Source organism: Erythranthe guttata, chromosome 1, assembly GCF_056151865.1.
Source record: "Erythranthe guttata isolate IM_541 chromosome 1, IM_541, whole genome shotgun sequence".
Taxonomy (NCBI): domain Eukaryota; kingdom Viridiplantae; phylum Streptophyta; class Magnoliopsida; order Lamiales; family Phrymaceae; genus Erythranthe; species Erythranthe guttata.
Genome location: NC_142533.1, coordinates 9,883,426 through 9,899,134, shown reverse-complemented (window position 1 = coordinate 9,899,134; position 15,709 = coordinate 9,883,426). Strand labels below are relative to the sequence as shown.

The 15,709-nt window shown below is 35.6% G+C and overlaps 1 protein-coding gene across 1 annotated transcript; it reads right to left on the bottom strand.

Moving 5' to 3' along the window:
- Positions 1–14,043: 14,043 nt before the first annotated feature.
- On the bottom strand, positions 14,044–15,482 carry LOC105954339 (uncharacterized). The gene is made up of 2 exons (XM_012978014.2): positions 15,047–15,482; positions 14,044–14,956 (listed from the first exon to the last, which is right to left on the bottom strand). Exons 1-2 carry the CDS (start codon positions 15,177–15,179, stop codon positions 14,265–14,267), a joined length of 825 nt encoding a protein of 274 aa, XP_012833468.1. The 5' UTR covers positions 15,180–15,482; the 3' UTR covers positions 14,044–14,264.
- Positions 15,483–15,709: the final 227 nt, after the last annotated feature.

Genomic DNA, 15,709 nt, shown 5'->3' with positions numbered 1-15,709 from the left:
ATTTGGAGTCCGGATGAAAAAGTTATGCTCGACTTCGTGGACACTACCAAAGATGTTGAGGGATTCTCTCTTCTAATTTGAATTTATTTTTTTAATTGCAACTCTTTTCTTACTCTTTGATCATTTTTGCTTCCTGAACACCTCATTTTTACCTATACGATACCAAATCCACCAATTAAAACAAAAATATGAATTAATCCAAAAAAAATCCTATCAGTGAGATTTCTATTGGTTTTAACCAACAATATTTTTTTCGTGAGTGAGGTAAGTTACTTGAAATAAAAATAACAGATGTTCTTATATATATCTAATAAAATATCGTCAAAGAATAATTTATAATTGCCTTGTTAATCAAATCAAATAGAGAGATAGAGAATCGGTAAAAGTTCGTTGATGACAACACGATGGTCAATAATGATAAAATACATTATTGGATTCATCCAAGAAAAGGAGAAAATAACTTATTGTAAGAGTAGGTGACCAACAAGCTAACTTATGGCTGTGGTCTTTCCATATTTACTAGTAAACAATCTATTTTCGTTATTAATGAAATTCTATTTTTGGCAAGCTATATCTAGTGTCCCATTTTATTATGCATAAATATAGACCTTATAATTACTATGAATTGATCTAGGAGAATGAGATAATTCACTTAGCAAGATAACTATTAAATAAGTTCTTAGTCGATGGGCTACGCCAATAATTAGGATAGTGGCCTTTCATGTTTGAGACTAGCACTTAGTGTATGTGAGTTGAGTCTCATCAACTACAATGTAGTGTCATTGGCATATATAAGTAGGTCCTCATAGTCGATAAGTTCACTCAACTCCCTCGTCCTAGATTCTCTAAGTGGTTCCCATTAATTGAGTAGAGGTTCTATGATTATAGTTGTACACCATTAGTTCTTAGAACCTAATACGTCACTGCAACTCAATTAGAGTACCAGATGTGTTGTGACATGTGCCTGAGTCTCCTCGAAGACCACTCCAAGGCCAATGTTCGCACAGTCTGAAATTTAGAGGGAGTCTATGCATTGTAGTTAGGGATTTGACCACTTGCTTAATTGCATGGATGTCCTATGTATTCTTCAACTATATCGTCCAATGAATCTTTGGCCGAACTAGAAAATGTAGTGATTAGAGAAAGAAGTTTCTCTAAGTCAAACACGAATGGACTTTATAGCTTTAGAACGATCGCATAGTTATCAAATAATATTAGAGGTCTTGGTGCACTAATGCCTCTAGTTCGATTCGGACATATGTTTAGTTAAAGAGACCATACTGTACGCAAACTATATTTAAGGTTCTTGGAGGCACTTTATTTGTATCAAGGGAATCATGACACGTAATTGCTAGGCGATAATCATGATTTGTTGGGCATTAACCGATCGATATGATTTGCGATGTACATTAAAATATGTTTTAATCTAAATCCGACATTTGGGACGAGTCCCTAATTAAATAAAGAGTTATTCAAGTCACAAATAGTTGTGGGCCCACGGCTAGTTTATCCCTGGACCATTGAGGGTCAAACTTCTTGTGGAGAGGATTCTTTAATAAGGTGAACTAAAATTAATTTGTTGATATTAGATAAATTGGAATTTAATATGATTGAATTAAAATTCTTAATGGTCGATTATGAATTGGAAGGCAAAGAGGAACACAATTTTATAGATTTCAAGTGAACTTTCTAAATTAGGAATTTTCATAATTTAGCAAGCACCACTGAAATAGGGGTTTCCATAAATGACAATTTAAGATATGCAATATGGTACATGGATTGACAAAAAATTATGATCGTCATGAAAATATAATTGTTATAATTGTCGGAGTTACCATTTGAGAGAGATTAGGAATATAAGAAAGAGTTCTAAAAATATTCTTAATTTAATGGGTCTCTCATTCTTAGATAAGGATTGAGGTATTTGATTTTAATTGAGAATTAAAATTAGAGTTGGACTAGGATTAATAAATCCTATCCCCGAGGATAGAATCCTTTCGGTTCCAATAGGTTGTGTTCGGGCAGCAGACAAGATGGTTTGGCGGTTCACTCCTCATGTCAGATTCACGGTTAATCCATGCTACTCGGCTATCTTAGCGAATTCTGAAAATGAAAATCGACAAGGCCAAGCATCAAATGGCATTGATTCGACCATTTGGAAGACTGTCTCGGCCCTTAAAATTCCACCAAAAATTTAGATCATTATTTGGAGAGCGATCTTGAATATTCTTCCGACAAAAGTTGAATTGTTCCGACGGAAAGTTTTCACCTCCCCATTCTGCCACCGGTGCGGTTTATTGAGTCTATATTGCATGTTACTTCGGAATGCCGAAACATGGGTTCTATTTGGCAGCAACAACCATTTGAAGGAATATCCTCGCATAACTCCCTTTAACTTTGAGTCATGGTTTGCATATATTTCTCAAACTCTTCATGCAGATTACTTATCCTTAGCATCGATCAAGATGTGGAAAGCCTGGGAAATTCGCAACTGTGAAGTGCATGGTGAAAGAAATATTGGCAAATACGATATTATTCACTGGAGTGCAGTGCAGATTATCTGTCTTGCTTCCACTGGGCGACGAAAATGCCGCCGCGCATTGGACATAACTCTGAACACCCCTCTACATAGTTACCACCGACTCATGGCATAATTAGGATCAATTGTGATACAGCTTTCCCAGTGGACGGAGACTTCTTCACTACATCTATGGTCTCAAGAAGTTGGCGAGGGAAGTGCATATGGTGGTGTGTTGAAAACAATTTAGGTAGATCGAAACCAGCCGACGGGGAAGCCAAAGCTAGTCTACAAGCTATTAGGGAGGCTAGGGAAGTGCGTTGGAATTCCATTGTGATAGAGGGAGACAATCTACGAATTATCGAGGCCTTGAAGGGAGGAGAATCTAACTCAGCATCTTTTCGCGCTCTCATTGAAGATTGCCTGGATACCGCTCGTTCTTTTGATTATATATCATTTGTCTGGATATGGCAATATTCTAACTAATGTTATTGCTAAGTTTCTAGTCTAGCTAATGCTATTGCTAAGTTTCATGAACTTTCTTGTACCGAAGGGTCCACTCCTCTTCCATGCTTGGTTGCTCATGCCTAATAAAAATTTTGCTTTCTCCCAAAAAAAAAGGATTAATAAATCCTTATAAAAGGATGTGGTGGGGTAGATAAAAGGACAAGACACAACACAACAATTCCCCACCCCACAATTCACACGCCCACCTCTCTCTCTTCACGTGAAGAATTCTTTTTCCTCTTCTTCCAAACTAATTTTGACAGAACGCCTGATTTTCTTTCAAACATTTCTTTAACATATTTGCCTAATAGTTTTATAGTGCAAACTATTGGTGGATTAATCTCTTCAAGCTGAAATTCGATTCTGACGAAGAAGATAGGCTGGAATTGCTCGACTTTGTTAGGACTTCGGTGAGACCACATAGACGGTGTTCTGAGGAGCTTACGTTCAATGGGTATGTAATCGAATCTTGTTAAATTAATTATGAATTAAAATTATTTGATTACATGTCAATATGATTCGCATGCTATGTTTTACTTGAATTTATTTAAACAGATAATCAAAATCATACTAATAATTTATTCACTACTAAATAAATTAAATGGTTTCTTTTCATGAGTCTTTGATAAGTGTTCCTTTTGCACGACTTTTACTTATCTAATCTTCGTTTTTCGGTCTTCATTTTTCTGAGTTTTTGGCTTTATTTGTATATATTATGTTGTTTTTTTTTATTTCTATTTTAGGTAAAGAGAAGCTATTTTTACGATTCGAAACGATTTTTTAAGCGAAGCCGAGAACCAAACCAAACACGTAAAAAGTGCATGCTAGCAGACTATGACAGTGTTTGGTATTTGACGCATAACTCCCTTATATGACCACCAATTGAGCTGATTCACGTGAGGTTAGAAATCCAACTTCAAGGGCTACAACTTTTGTGAAATGAATATTTGTCAAATTCGGGCTGAAAAATGGTCAAAACAGTGTTTGAAGTTGATGCATAGGCCATATCGCGATCCAGCACCACCGGATCGCGATCTGGTGGCAAATTCCAGTAAGCACACAACAGAGGCCCAGATCGCGATCCGAGCCTCCTGGATCGCGATTTGGGAAAGCGGTGCACAGTTTCCGAGGCTGCCAGATCGCGATCCAAGAAGCCCAGATCGCGATCTGGGCACAGAAATCGAGACCATATATTTTTCTTTGTTTTCCTGCTATAAATAGAAGGTCTCTTCTTTCTTTTTAATTCTCTTGACTTCTTCTTCGGTTTTTCTTCGGTTTTCTCTTCGGTTCTCGCCAGTTCTTCGCAGGAAGCTTCGATGAGGGTTTCGACTCGGGTTTTTCATAAACTTCTCTTTACGTTTATTTTATGATTTCTCGTGTTCTTCATTTTGATTCTATGTTTGTAATGAACTGAGCATTTTCATTTAGGTAAATGAAACCTTGTATATATTGATCTTGATTTCCAGATCTATGATCTATTTGTCGTTCTTTGATTATGTTTATGTTTTCCTGTGTTAAATGCTTTCGATTGTTTGGCCAACAGTTGAATTTATTGTAAATGGGAATGAACTCGAGAGAGGATTTCCCGTTTGATTTTAGGAAAACATAGCTCGGGTTGTGGAAACGGAGACGTGATGCACCTGGGGTAGCCCTTAAGGACTTGACCTAAATGCTCTCTTAATATCAAGTTCTAAGAGACGTCGGACCTGTGGGTAGACTCTAACTACACTGGAGACGGCGGTTAGGGTATTTTAGTGTTTGGGTTAGCGAATATAGAATTGACATTAGATTCGGAAACGTAGATCTTTATTGATTGTACACTGGTGGATTCTACCCGAGAAGCCATCACACATCGGAATTCCTCGTTTTTTTATGGCGGACCGTTGTTTTTATTATTTTTTTTTTTTGCTTCTCCCATCTTTTTCGTTCGTATAGATAAAGTTTAGATAGTATAATTACAGTACTTGGTAAATTTAAGAACTTAATTCCCAGTAGATCGATATCTGGATTTCACGATTCTACAAAACCCGATATTGTACACTTGCGGTTTTTCATACGTAGGTTTTACGCGTATCTGTCTTACCCGCTTAACTTATTTGCGTATGCGGATACGAAATCCACTTGGCCAGGACTTGGCATAAACAAATCTTATAAGCTCAAGGGTTATTATCAATCTCATATTTCAGAGGTGTGGATTCCTTACGATAATTAATTTCCACCTATTAATTCTTAATGTCTCTACCCAACGCATCGGGGGCCATTTGACTCAATATAGGAATCTCTCCCATTGTGACATCAAAGTAGAGATCATCAATTAAATGTGTACATTAATTATCTAGGGATTAAGTGAATAAATAATTTACTGTCAACTAGAAATAATACAGTTTCATTTATGAACAGTGATGAAACAATTATTTCACTTAATCCGGTTCAACACATGTCGGGTGTGCTAGCACAATAAATTAAAACGATAACTACAAAAGTTATTCTCTGTTTACCGTGATCAAGACCAATCACTTAAATATTGTGCTACAATCTTTTACCAATGGTTAGTCCTATTCAATCTAGATTGTGAACAATTAACTTTATATTATAAACGAACTTTTGAAATGATCTTTTATGTGCCGTAGCACACCATCTCGAATACTATTAGAATATTAGATTTAGGCTTTTAATTAATTGGCAAACAATCAATTAAATGCATTCAATACCCTAGTGCATATTCTCCTAAAATGATAATATATTATTTTATTAATTCAATAATAAAATTATGTAGCTAAAGTGAGACTTTTAGTCTACTATCCTAACAGTATATAGCTCATTGGCATATTTAGATCAGCAATCCTTTGCGTGTATGGCTTGACATAGGTTGATGGCGACTTCGAGCTTCCTTCGAACTTGTTTTTGATAGTTTCACTGATCAGCGTCATCACTTGATCTACATAAATCAGTCCTTCGGGTGAAACTTGAAGTTCTTGAGCTGGAGCCTTCTTGTTTTCAACTGGCTGTTGCTTTGTGGATGTCTCGAATTCGTCTTGAGCCTCCATCTAATTTTCCACAGCTTGACTAGCATCGACTTTGTGCATCTTGTTGATCAACTTGGTAATGTGAGAATCTCGATATTGAACATGCTTTGCGAGTACCTCAATGGCCTTTGTTAAAGTTGCAATTTGCTCTTCCATACTTGTGGCGTTTGTTGTCATGACGGATGCCACCTCTGAGTAACTTGATGTTGAACGGGGCGTGGGCTGTGAAGTCTCTCGTTTCAAACCATCCACGTCTGCACTTGTGTTGATAAGAGGTGGTAAGTATTTCTCATTAGTTTAGGGCGTCGAGCTGATATTGGAGGATGCTTGCAGCTTCTTAGCCATACTCCTTGTAACTACGGCCACACTTGATGAATCCGATGTAGCAGTCTTCATTGCGAACGTGGAGCAGTCACTGCAACACTTCAAGAATCTTCGACAGAAAGAAGAGATGAGAAGTAGAGATGTCCCAAGGGCGTGCCAAAATTTGTAGCAACAAATTCTTATCTGCGATTTAAACAAACAAGAAAAATGCTTGCACAAAGATAATTTATTGAATTAAAATAAATATTGTGGGTTACAAACTCTAATTTAATCATCTGATTATTCTCTCATGAACAATATATAGTTGACTTTGAAAGTTCGGAGTAGGGTCGTTGATTTCATCTTCTCTGGATTTGATTTTGAAATTGAATAACGTTTTTCCGAGGGTCTTGCGACTTGAGTCTCAGATCGAACGCTCAACTTTGACGAACTTTGACTTGAAGATCTTGGAGTTCTTGATGGATTTGGCCCATCAATCTTCCTTCAATTCGATCTTGATTTGATGTTAATAATGTTAATTAGAGGGTTTAGCACCGTAATATCGAACTAAACGCTTTCACGAATTGATTTGGTGAAGAACACCTTCGATTAAATGAAGAACGCCTTGAATTTTATGAAGAACGACTTGAATATTGTAGAGAGAATTTATCCTAAGGCTTTTCACCATCTTGAGTTGTGTTTTTGAATTGTGCAGGGAGTGTCCCTATTTATAGTGGTTGAATAAGAGTCCTACATAAAGACTTCTTGATGACGTGGCCAGTGGCGAGGCCAGGATCTTTTGTGAGGGGGGCTTAAACACATCGGAGGTTCGGGCAAAAAAAAATTTGGTATCAAATAAATTTAAGATGAAAATTTGATATGAAATTTTTTTTCTCCACTTTCAGAAGATAATACAAAATCGAATCGCAAAAGCTAAATTACCATGAAAATTTAAGAAATATGAATATCAAGTCGATTATCAAATTTACACAATCGACTTCATATTGATATTCAATCTAAAATATAGATGAGAGAAAAGTTGTCGCCGCCGAGAGAATAAATTATCTTTTTCTTTTTTAAGGCACGAGAACGAAGTTGAGAAATAGAAGAAGATGAGGGCAAGTCAGGTAAGAGGAGCTTTAAATAAGTGGACTTAAATAATATAATTAGGTAGGCTAAAAAATAAATAGGGTATATATATATATATTTATATATGTGTGTGTGTGTGTGTGGGGTGGGGGGTGATTTTGGAAGTGGGGGGGCTTGAGTCCACCCTAGCCCTTGGGTGGACTCGCCCCTGGACATGGAGCGATTTAATTGACTTTTATTAAATTGATATTTATCTCTTATAACTTAAAAGAAAAATAATAATTTTATTGACTAATAATTAATTGATGTTTATCTAGTGTTTGCAAAATAAACCATAAATTAAATTAGGTACAATTTATTTTAATTGACTAATTTAATTTCCCAATTTATTAATTTTAGCATTCTACAAATATCATCAAGGAAAGGAGAAAATAACTTATGTCTCTTGGAGTTAGCATTACTACATTTGATCGATAATGGAGTTACCATTTCAATGGATACATCACATCATTGTTAAGTGTATATTTTTACACTTTATCGTATCTTTTTATTTGAGCTTTTGGTGTGTTTTAACGATAATTGGTGCTTAAAAAGTTGATTTATCGTATTTTAGGTACAAATTGAAGAATTGGAAAAGTATAGGGTCAAAACTGCAATTTTGGCGAAAATATGGGTCAAAACTGAAAATATCAAAATTCTGAAGAAACAATGCTGAGACCCCCGTCCCAGTTTTAGGCTAAATCATGGGACCCCCGTCCGAGACTCCGAAATTGCGCAGTAAAGGAATTTTAATTGCACAAGGAAACTGCCTTCTTCCCCAAGTTCTTCACCCTATATAAGACCAAGCCAAGCACACAATTGGGGATCCATCTTTGGACGCAAAATCAAGAGCAAAGAAGATCAACGAAGATTCAAGCATAGTTTTTCTTATTTAATTTATTTATTTTATTTTATTTATCATAAGAATTACGAGTAGCTAAGTCTTTATTTCTAGGATTTTATTTGGAACCCTATGTGGGATTTATGAACCCTTTTCTATGATTTTATGCAAGTTTTAATTCCGGATTATTTCTTCTACTTGTTTTATTAAGTGCATGAACTTGATCAACTTATGTGCTTCTATGTTATTGTTAATCGCATGAATCGGAAGATCGGGTTAATAATTAGAACTGTGGTAGAAGAGCCTTTGTGGTATTAACATAGGAATATAGTTAATCTCTTAGGTAGCCATTATTGAGATTTGTGCTTAATGCTGTGTTCTAGAATTAATTGCATAGGAATATAGTAATTGAATCTAGAGTATTAGAATCGTAATACACGCGGAAGCGGGTTATGATTATTTTAGCATCTCAGGTTAATAATCCGGGTTAATTGCTTGCATAATTGAAGGAATTGGGGGAATAATAATCACATAGGGGGAAGAATAAAATCCTAGGCTTGTTTACTTTGATTAAATCTTCGTTTTAAATTGCTTTCTTGTTTTTGCTTGCTTTTTAATTTAGTTTATTCTCTCAAAACTCGACTGTGTAGGGTGGGCTTGATAATAATTGGTAGAATTTAGCGTCTAGGATTAAGTAATTAAATATTCCCTGTGGGTTCGATATCCGGACTTTTAGTCCACTATATTACTTGTACGATACGTGCACTTGCGTGTAGGTTTTCGACCAACAAGTTTTTGGCGCCGTTGCCGGGGAATATTTTAATTATTTATTTTATTCTAGCTCTAAATTTGAACAATTTTCACGATTCACCCAAATTATTTTTTTATTTTTTCGTTTTAATATATTTTTTTTTTCTTTGGTTACATGTCAGGTTACAATTTTCGCGCAACTCAAACGGGATATGAATGGCTTCCGTCTGGCGAATACCTCCAAAATACCTATAATATGCCGTTGCTTTGTTCAATATGTGGTGGAGAACATTACGCTAACCAATGTTGGTATGCACCGAAGGCGAATAATTTCATAGATAATACCAACAGAGGTTACTGGAACACATACACCAACACGTACGAGCAGAGCAATTCAAGCCAAGATTTCCACAATTTTCAACATCGTGAGCCGCAATTTGATGATTTTCCTACCTATTATGCAAAGCCACGAGAACCCACTATTGAGGAGTGTTATAGGAAATCCATCCTTGAAGATTTTATGAAATCCACTCAAGCATCTATCCGAAGACTTGAAATAATGTTGGAAGAGATGAAGCTCAAGAGGTCTCTTGAAAATATTTCAGACAATATCGAGAATGGTTGCAACAAAGAAAATCCGTCTGAAACTTGTGATGAGAAAAATCCTTTAGACCTAGAAAATAGTGTCGATGAAAGGGAAAAAGAAATTACGAAGACACTTGAAGATGATGAATCAGACAATGAAATCGAGCTCAACTCCAAAGATGTCTCGGAACAAGAGAAGAAGGAGATGGATGTGGTTAGTGCAAATATTAAAATTGAGGATATTATTGTTGTTCATGACGTGGCTTTGAAGGCATCAATAGAGGTTGATGAGAAGAAGAATGTGTTTGAAGTGGAGGTTATACGCGGACTTGAGGTTTTTGTGTACCGATTTGAGGGAACGGGTGATGAAGATCCCATCTTGGCTTCGTACCGATTGATTACAACCAAGAAAGATTACAAGCTAAAGTGGACCCTGACATATTGCAATCCTATCCTTGTATCGGTTGCAATTGAAGTGAAAAAGCTCATGGATGGATGCACAATCTACAAGGCTTTGGATTGGACATAAAAAATTCAACAAGCAAAGTCTGGCTGAAGACTTTAAACTTAGCGCTTCTCGGGAGGCAACCCGAGCTTTATTGTTTTTCGTAGTTTTCGTTAATTTTTCGTTTCGTTTTTTTTTTTTATTGTCATAGGCATGCATTCTAATTATTTTATTTGAATTTTAACTTTTCAGGGTCGAAAACATGATCGGGGAGTCCAGACGGCCGTCCGCAAAAAAAAAAAAAAAAAAAAAAAAAAAAAAATTTGCACCACTGCTTGTGGGACGGCCGTCCCACAAATAGGTGTAAATGTGGGACCCCCGTCCCACAACCAGAAAAAAAAAAAAAAAAAAAAAAAAAAAAAAAAAAAATCGTTTTGCCCTCCCGCCAATTCTCATACCCCGATGACGACGATTCCGACTAAATCAGGTGTTTTCTATCCTTAAACTTTGTGCTAATTTCGTTGAGGGCAACGAAAATTTTAAGTTTGGGGGTGAAAAACATGTTATTTTTGTGCTTAATTGTTTTAGTTTGCATGCATTAGGTTTTAATTCGTTTTTATTGTTTTTCTCGTTTTTCCGGAATATAAAAAAATAAAAAAATAAAAAAAAAAAAAAATTGCTTGAGTTGAATGCATCGATGATTTGTGATGATGAGAGATGATCAATGTTTGATGATGAGATTGCTTGTTTTTGTGTGATAATGATTTGATGTTTGTTTAGCTTTCGATTCAACGGGACTTAGAAGCGAATTATTGCTAGGAATCACATTTTGTGCATTGATTTGGTTGAATGTTTTGTATTTTAAATTTGGAATTAATTTGTGCTAGATCATGCTATGTTCGGTTTTAAGACTCACCGTAGGAAATTTATGATACGAAGTATTGAGTAGTGAGTGATTTGGGATATGATTTGGGCCTTCTTTGAACCGTTTGAGCCTTTCAAGCCGACCTTTTTATCGAAATTCCGTAGAACCTTGATTTGAGCCTCGGAGAAAAGGTGTTCTTTCTTTTAGCCAATGTATAAGGTAGAAAAGTGGAGATTCTTGAAAAATTACCCCTTGGAGTTCAGTCGAAATTTTTTTATAAGGTCCTTCTTCTTCTTCGAAAAAAAAAAGAAAAAAAAAAAAAAAAAAAAAAAAAAAAAAAAAAAAAAAAAAAAAAAAAAAAAAAAAAAAAAAAAAAAGAAAAGAAGACAAAATATATATGCTTCTATAAATAAAGAAAAAAAAAAGAAAAAAAAAAAAAGAAGAAGAAGAAGAAGAGACTACAAGGGAGAAATAAGGACTAGTGAATTATTTTTGAAAACTCGATCCATTGCCTCAAAAGCAAAAGTGGAGACTTTTGAACTTTTGAGAATCGAGTTTACTAAAGTCCGTAGAGGTGAATTCATTGTTTCAAACGCCTATCTTTCAAATTTTGGCGTAATCACCTAAATTCAAGAAAAATAGCCACATATACCCATATTTCCTACCTCGAACCAAAGAGCCTAACAATTGAAAGCCACAAAGCCCCAATGATCCCAATAGCTTAATGTTCGATATTAGTAGAGTAGAATAATTTGGTGAGTATTTGGAGTCAAGCATATGCATGTAAGTATAAATTATTTCTATATTTAATTTGCAAATATTGGATGCTTGAAGCAATTGTATGAATTGTGGTTTTTTGTAATGGTGAGTGACTAAGTGTTGTTGAATTTTGAGCTTGCGAATGCCTAAGAATTGTCATTATAATTACGAGCTCTGAAAGCGTGAAGTTGATCATTGATCTATGTGATGAGATGTAATAGTTGAGTTATTTGCTTATTGGTAGATTTTGCTTGAGGACAAGCAAAAGTTCAAGTTTGGGGGTGTGTTAAGTGTATATTTTTACACTTTATCGTATCTTTTTATTTGAGCTTTTGGTGTGTTTTAACGATAATTGGTGCTTAAAAAGTTGATTTATCGTATTTTAGGTACAAATTGAAGAATTGGAAAAGTATAGGGTCAAAACTGCAATTTTGGCGAAAATATGGGTCAAAACTGAAAATATCAAAATTCTGAAGAAACAATGCTGAGACCCCCGTCCCAGTTTTAGGCTAAATCATGGGACCCCCGTCCGAGACTCCGAAATTGCGCAGTAAAGGAATTTTAATTGCACAAGGAAACTGCCTTCTTCCCCAAGTTCTTCACCCTATATAAGACCAAGCCAAGCACACAATTGGGGATCCATCTTTGGACGCAAAATCAAGAGCAAAGAAGATCAACGAAGATTCAAGCATAGTTTTTCTTATTTAATTTATTTATTTTATTTTATTTATCATAAGAATTACGAGTAGCTAAGTCTTTATTTCTAGGATTTTATTTGGAACCCTATGTGGGATTTATGAACCCTTTTCTATGATTTTATGCAAGTTTTAATTCCGGATTATTTCTTCTACTTGTTTTATTAAGTGCATGAACTTGATCAACTTATGTGCTTCTATGTTATTGTTAATCGCATGAATCGGAAGATCGGGTTAATAATTAGAACTGTGGTAGAAGAGCTTTTGTGGTATTAACATAGGAATATAGTTAATCTCTTAGGTAGCCATTATTGAGATTTGTGCTTAATGCTGTGTTCTAGAATTAATTGCATAGGAATATAGTAATTGAATCTAGAGTATTAGAATCGTAATACACGCGGAAGCGGGTTATGATTATTTTAGCATCTCAGGTTAATAATCCGGGTTAATTGCTTGCATAATTGAAGGAATTGGGGGAATAATAATCACATAGGGGGAAGAATAAAATCCTAGGCTTGTTTACTTTGATTAAATCTTCGTTTTAAATTGCTTTCTTGTTTTTGCTTGCTTTTTAATTTAGTTTATTCTCTCAAAACTCGACTGTGTAGGGTGGGCTTGATAATAATTGGTAGAATTTAGCGTCTAGGATTAAGTAATTAAATATTCCCTGTGGGTTCGATATCCGGACTTTTAGTCCACTATATTACTTGTACGATACGTGCACTTGCGTGTAGGTTTTCGACCAACAATCATCCACACGTTTCCTCTAATTATTTGAAGAACCTCGAAAAATGAATAATCAATTAACTGGAAAGTCGTGTTCTAACAACTCTTCCATGTTGTATTATTTTCCCAACTACTTACAGAAAAATAATGTTTTTTTTTTTTGTTAAATAATATTTTCTTACTTATTTAGAAAGCAAGATTTTATATCTGCTGCAGCCTGCATGTGCACTCGATTTTAGTTTGTTGAACAAAATTATATAACATTAATATAACATTGAAGGACGAAATTCGGATAAATAACCATTGATAGTGTCTGATTAAGACCGCTGAAAATCTACTTTTTTTTTCCCTGGATTAAGGTGGTGTATGCAAATGCTTTTTGAAGTCATTATGCGGTTTTTCTTGCTCATAATCTGCTTTTAGGTATTTGCAAAATCAAGTTTTGCTTTTACTTCTCTTAAAATAATCTGCTTTAAGCTATTTTTTTAAAAGCACCCATAACTCTGCTTTTTCAATTTTAGTTCATTTTCCGAAATATTTACAAACACCCCCAACTTTTAGAAATAAACACTTAAAACTAACTCCCTAACTTATGCTTTTAAATAATCATTTAACCATCTAAGAATAAGACTGCACATAATAAGCCTAAAGTATGATTACAAAGGGTAATGTGCAAAATAGCCTAAACACACGAGACTTCAATGCTAAAATCCATTATTTTAGATATTTAACAACCACAAAATCTGAATCATGGAACAAATAATTTAATATCAATTTCAATTCGAAAAAAATTAATAATTATGAGTTCTGTATAAATTAAATTATAAATTTACTAACATTAAGAATTAAACTATAATTTTACATGTTTCATTGGTTGTATAGAAATTCTCGTAAATTCAGTTGGCAAAAGTCCATATAATATATGATGAATTAAGAAAGTAAATAACACGATTGATAAATAAATACAGCAACGAACAAACAGCAATTGCTGGTTATCACAAGTAATAATGCAGAAAATTAAGTGAATATTAAACACACAACAAGAAACACTTGGACAATATTTTTTTATTTAATTTGATAAGCTTAGCTTGCTCCTCCAGCTAGCTAGCTAGCTGGCTAGAGAAGCTGCAAATACTCATCATAGACTTGGTCCAACGTGTTGACATCACCTTCATGGTGGTTGAGCAATGGCAGAATGAACCCACCGGCGAGAAAATCATCTTCTTCCCCGCCGCCATAGCAGACACCGTCCCCCCCCAGCTGAAACATCGGCGGCCAGGGCACAAAGGATACAACTTCCGCCGCCGCCGCTGCCGCCGCTTCGCTGCTAGATGTCGTCCAATTACTGGCCAAGCTGTCATAGCTATTGGTCCTTGAGAACACAGCGGAAACTCTTATCGGCTTCGGCTTGATAGGCTGATCAGTAGTAGTGCCGGTATTAATAATACCTTCTGCTTGGGTGGTTGTTACCTTGACCTCCGGCGGCGGTGGCGGTGGCGGCGCGGCTGCAACCTTCTTCTTCTTCTGCTTCTTGACTGTCGTCTTCTTGGTATTGTTGTTGGTGGATTTAGCAGCTCGGTGTTGGATCCCCTTCAACTTCTTGAGGAGGTGGGTGTTCCAATGGTTCTTGATCTCATTGTCAGTTCGACCTGGCAATCTGCCGGCTATTAGGGACCATCGATTGCCCAGGAGTCCGTGCAACCGTACGATTAGATCCTCTTCATCTTCGCTTATATTTCCTCTCTTTATCCCTGGCCTCAGATAGTTCATCCATCTCAATCTACAGCTTTTTCCGCACCTCAGTAGCCCTGTTTTTTAATTATTTATTAATTTAATTCGATCAGTTTTTTATTATTGCTATTGAACAAGCTAGGAAGAAGAAATTGGAAAAGACGTACCGGCGTTCTTTGGGAGAGATCTCCATTGGCCTTCACCGTGTAGTTGGATGTAATTAGAGAGAAGTGTGTCTTCTTTGGTAGACCATGGTCCTCTCCTCAATCCCACTTTGGAGCAACAAGGGGATCTTCCCATTTCTCTCTCTCTCTCTCTCTACCTTTTTTTCTCTCTCTTCCTTCCTTTGACAATTATATTATATATATATATACACGCACTCACTCACTAACTCAACCACCAACAACAACACCACCTCCTCCCTCCCTCTCTTTCTCTCTCACACACAACACATACTACGAGACAGTAAGAAGAGAGAGAAGATAGGGATTGGGCACGGCAGCCACAAGTTGGTGCCTTTGTGCTTCTTTATAGGCCACTTAAATTTATTCACACTTACACACACACTCTCATTAATTGCTACTACTTCTATAATAAAAGAATGACAACTTTTAGCTACTTTCTTCTATTTCTATTTATATATATATTTATTTATTTATTAATATTATATTAATATTACATGAATCCTCGGGGATGCCGGCAAGTTTTACCTGTCAGATTGCATCTCGACTATTGTTCAGAGTCAACACTTTATCTTCTTGGACAATTTGCCTTGCAATTACAACTCTTTTTTTTTTTCCCTTCTTTAGTCGAAATCTTTGCGATTGCTA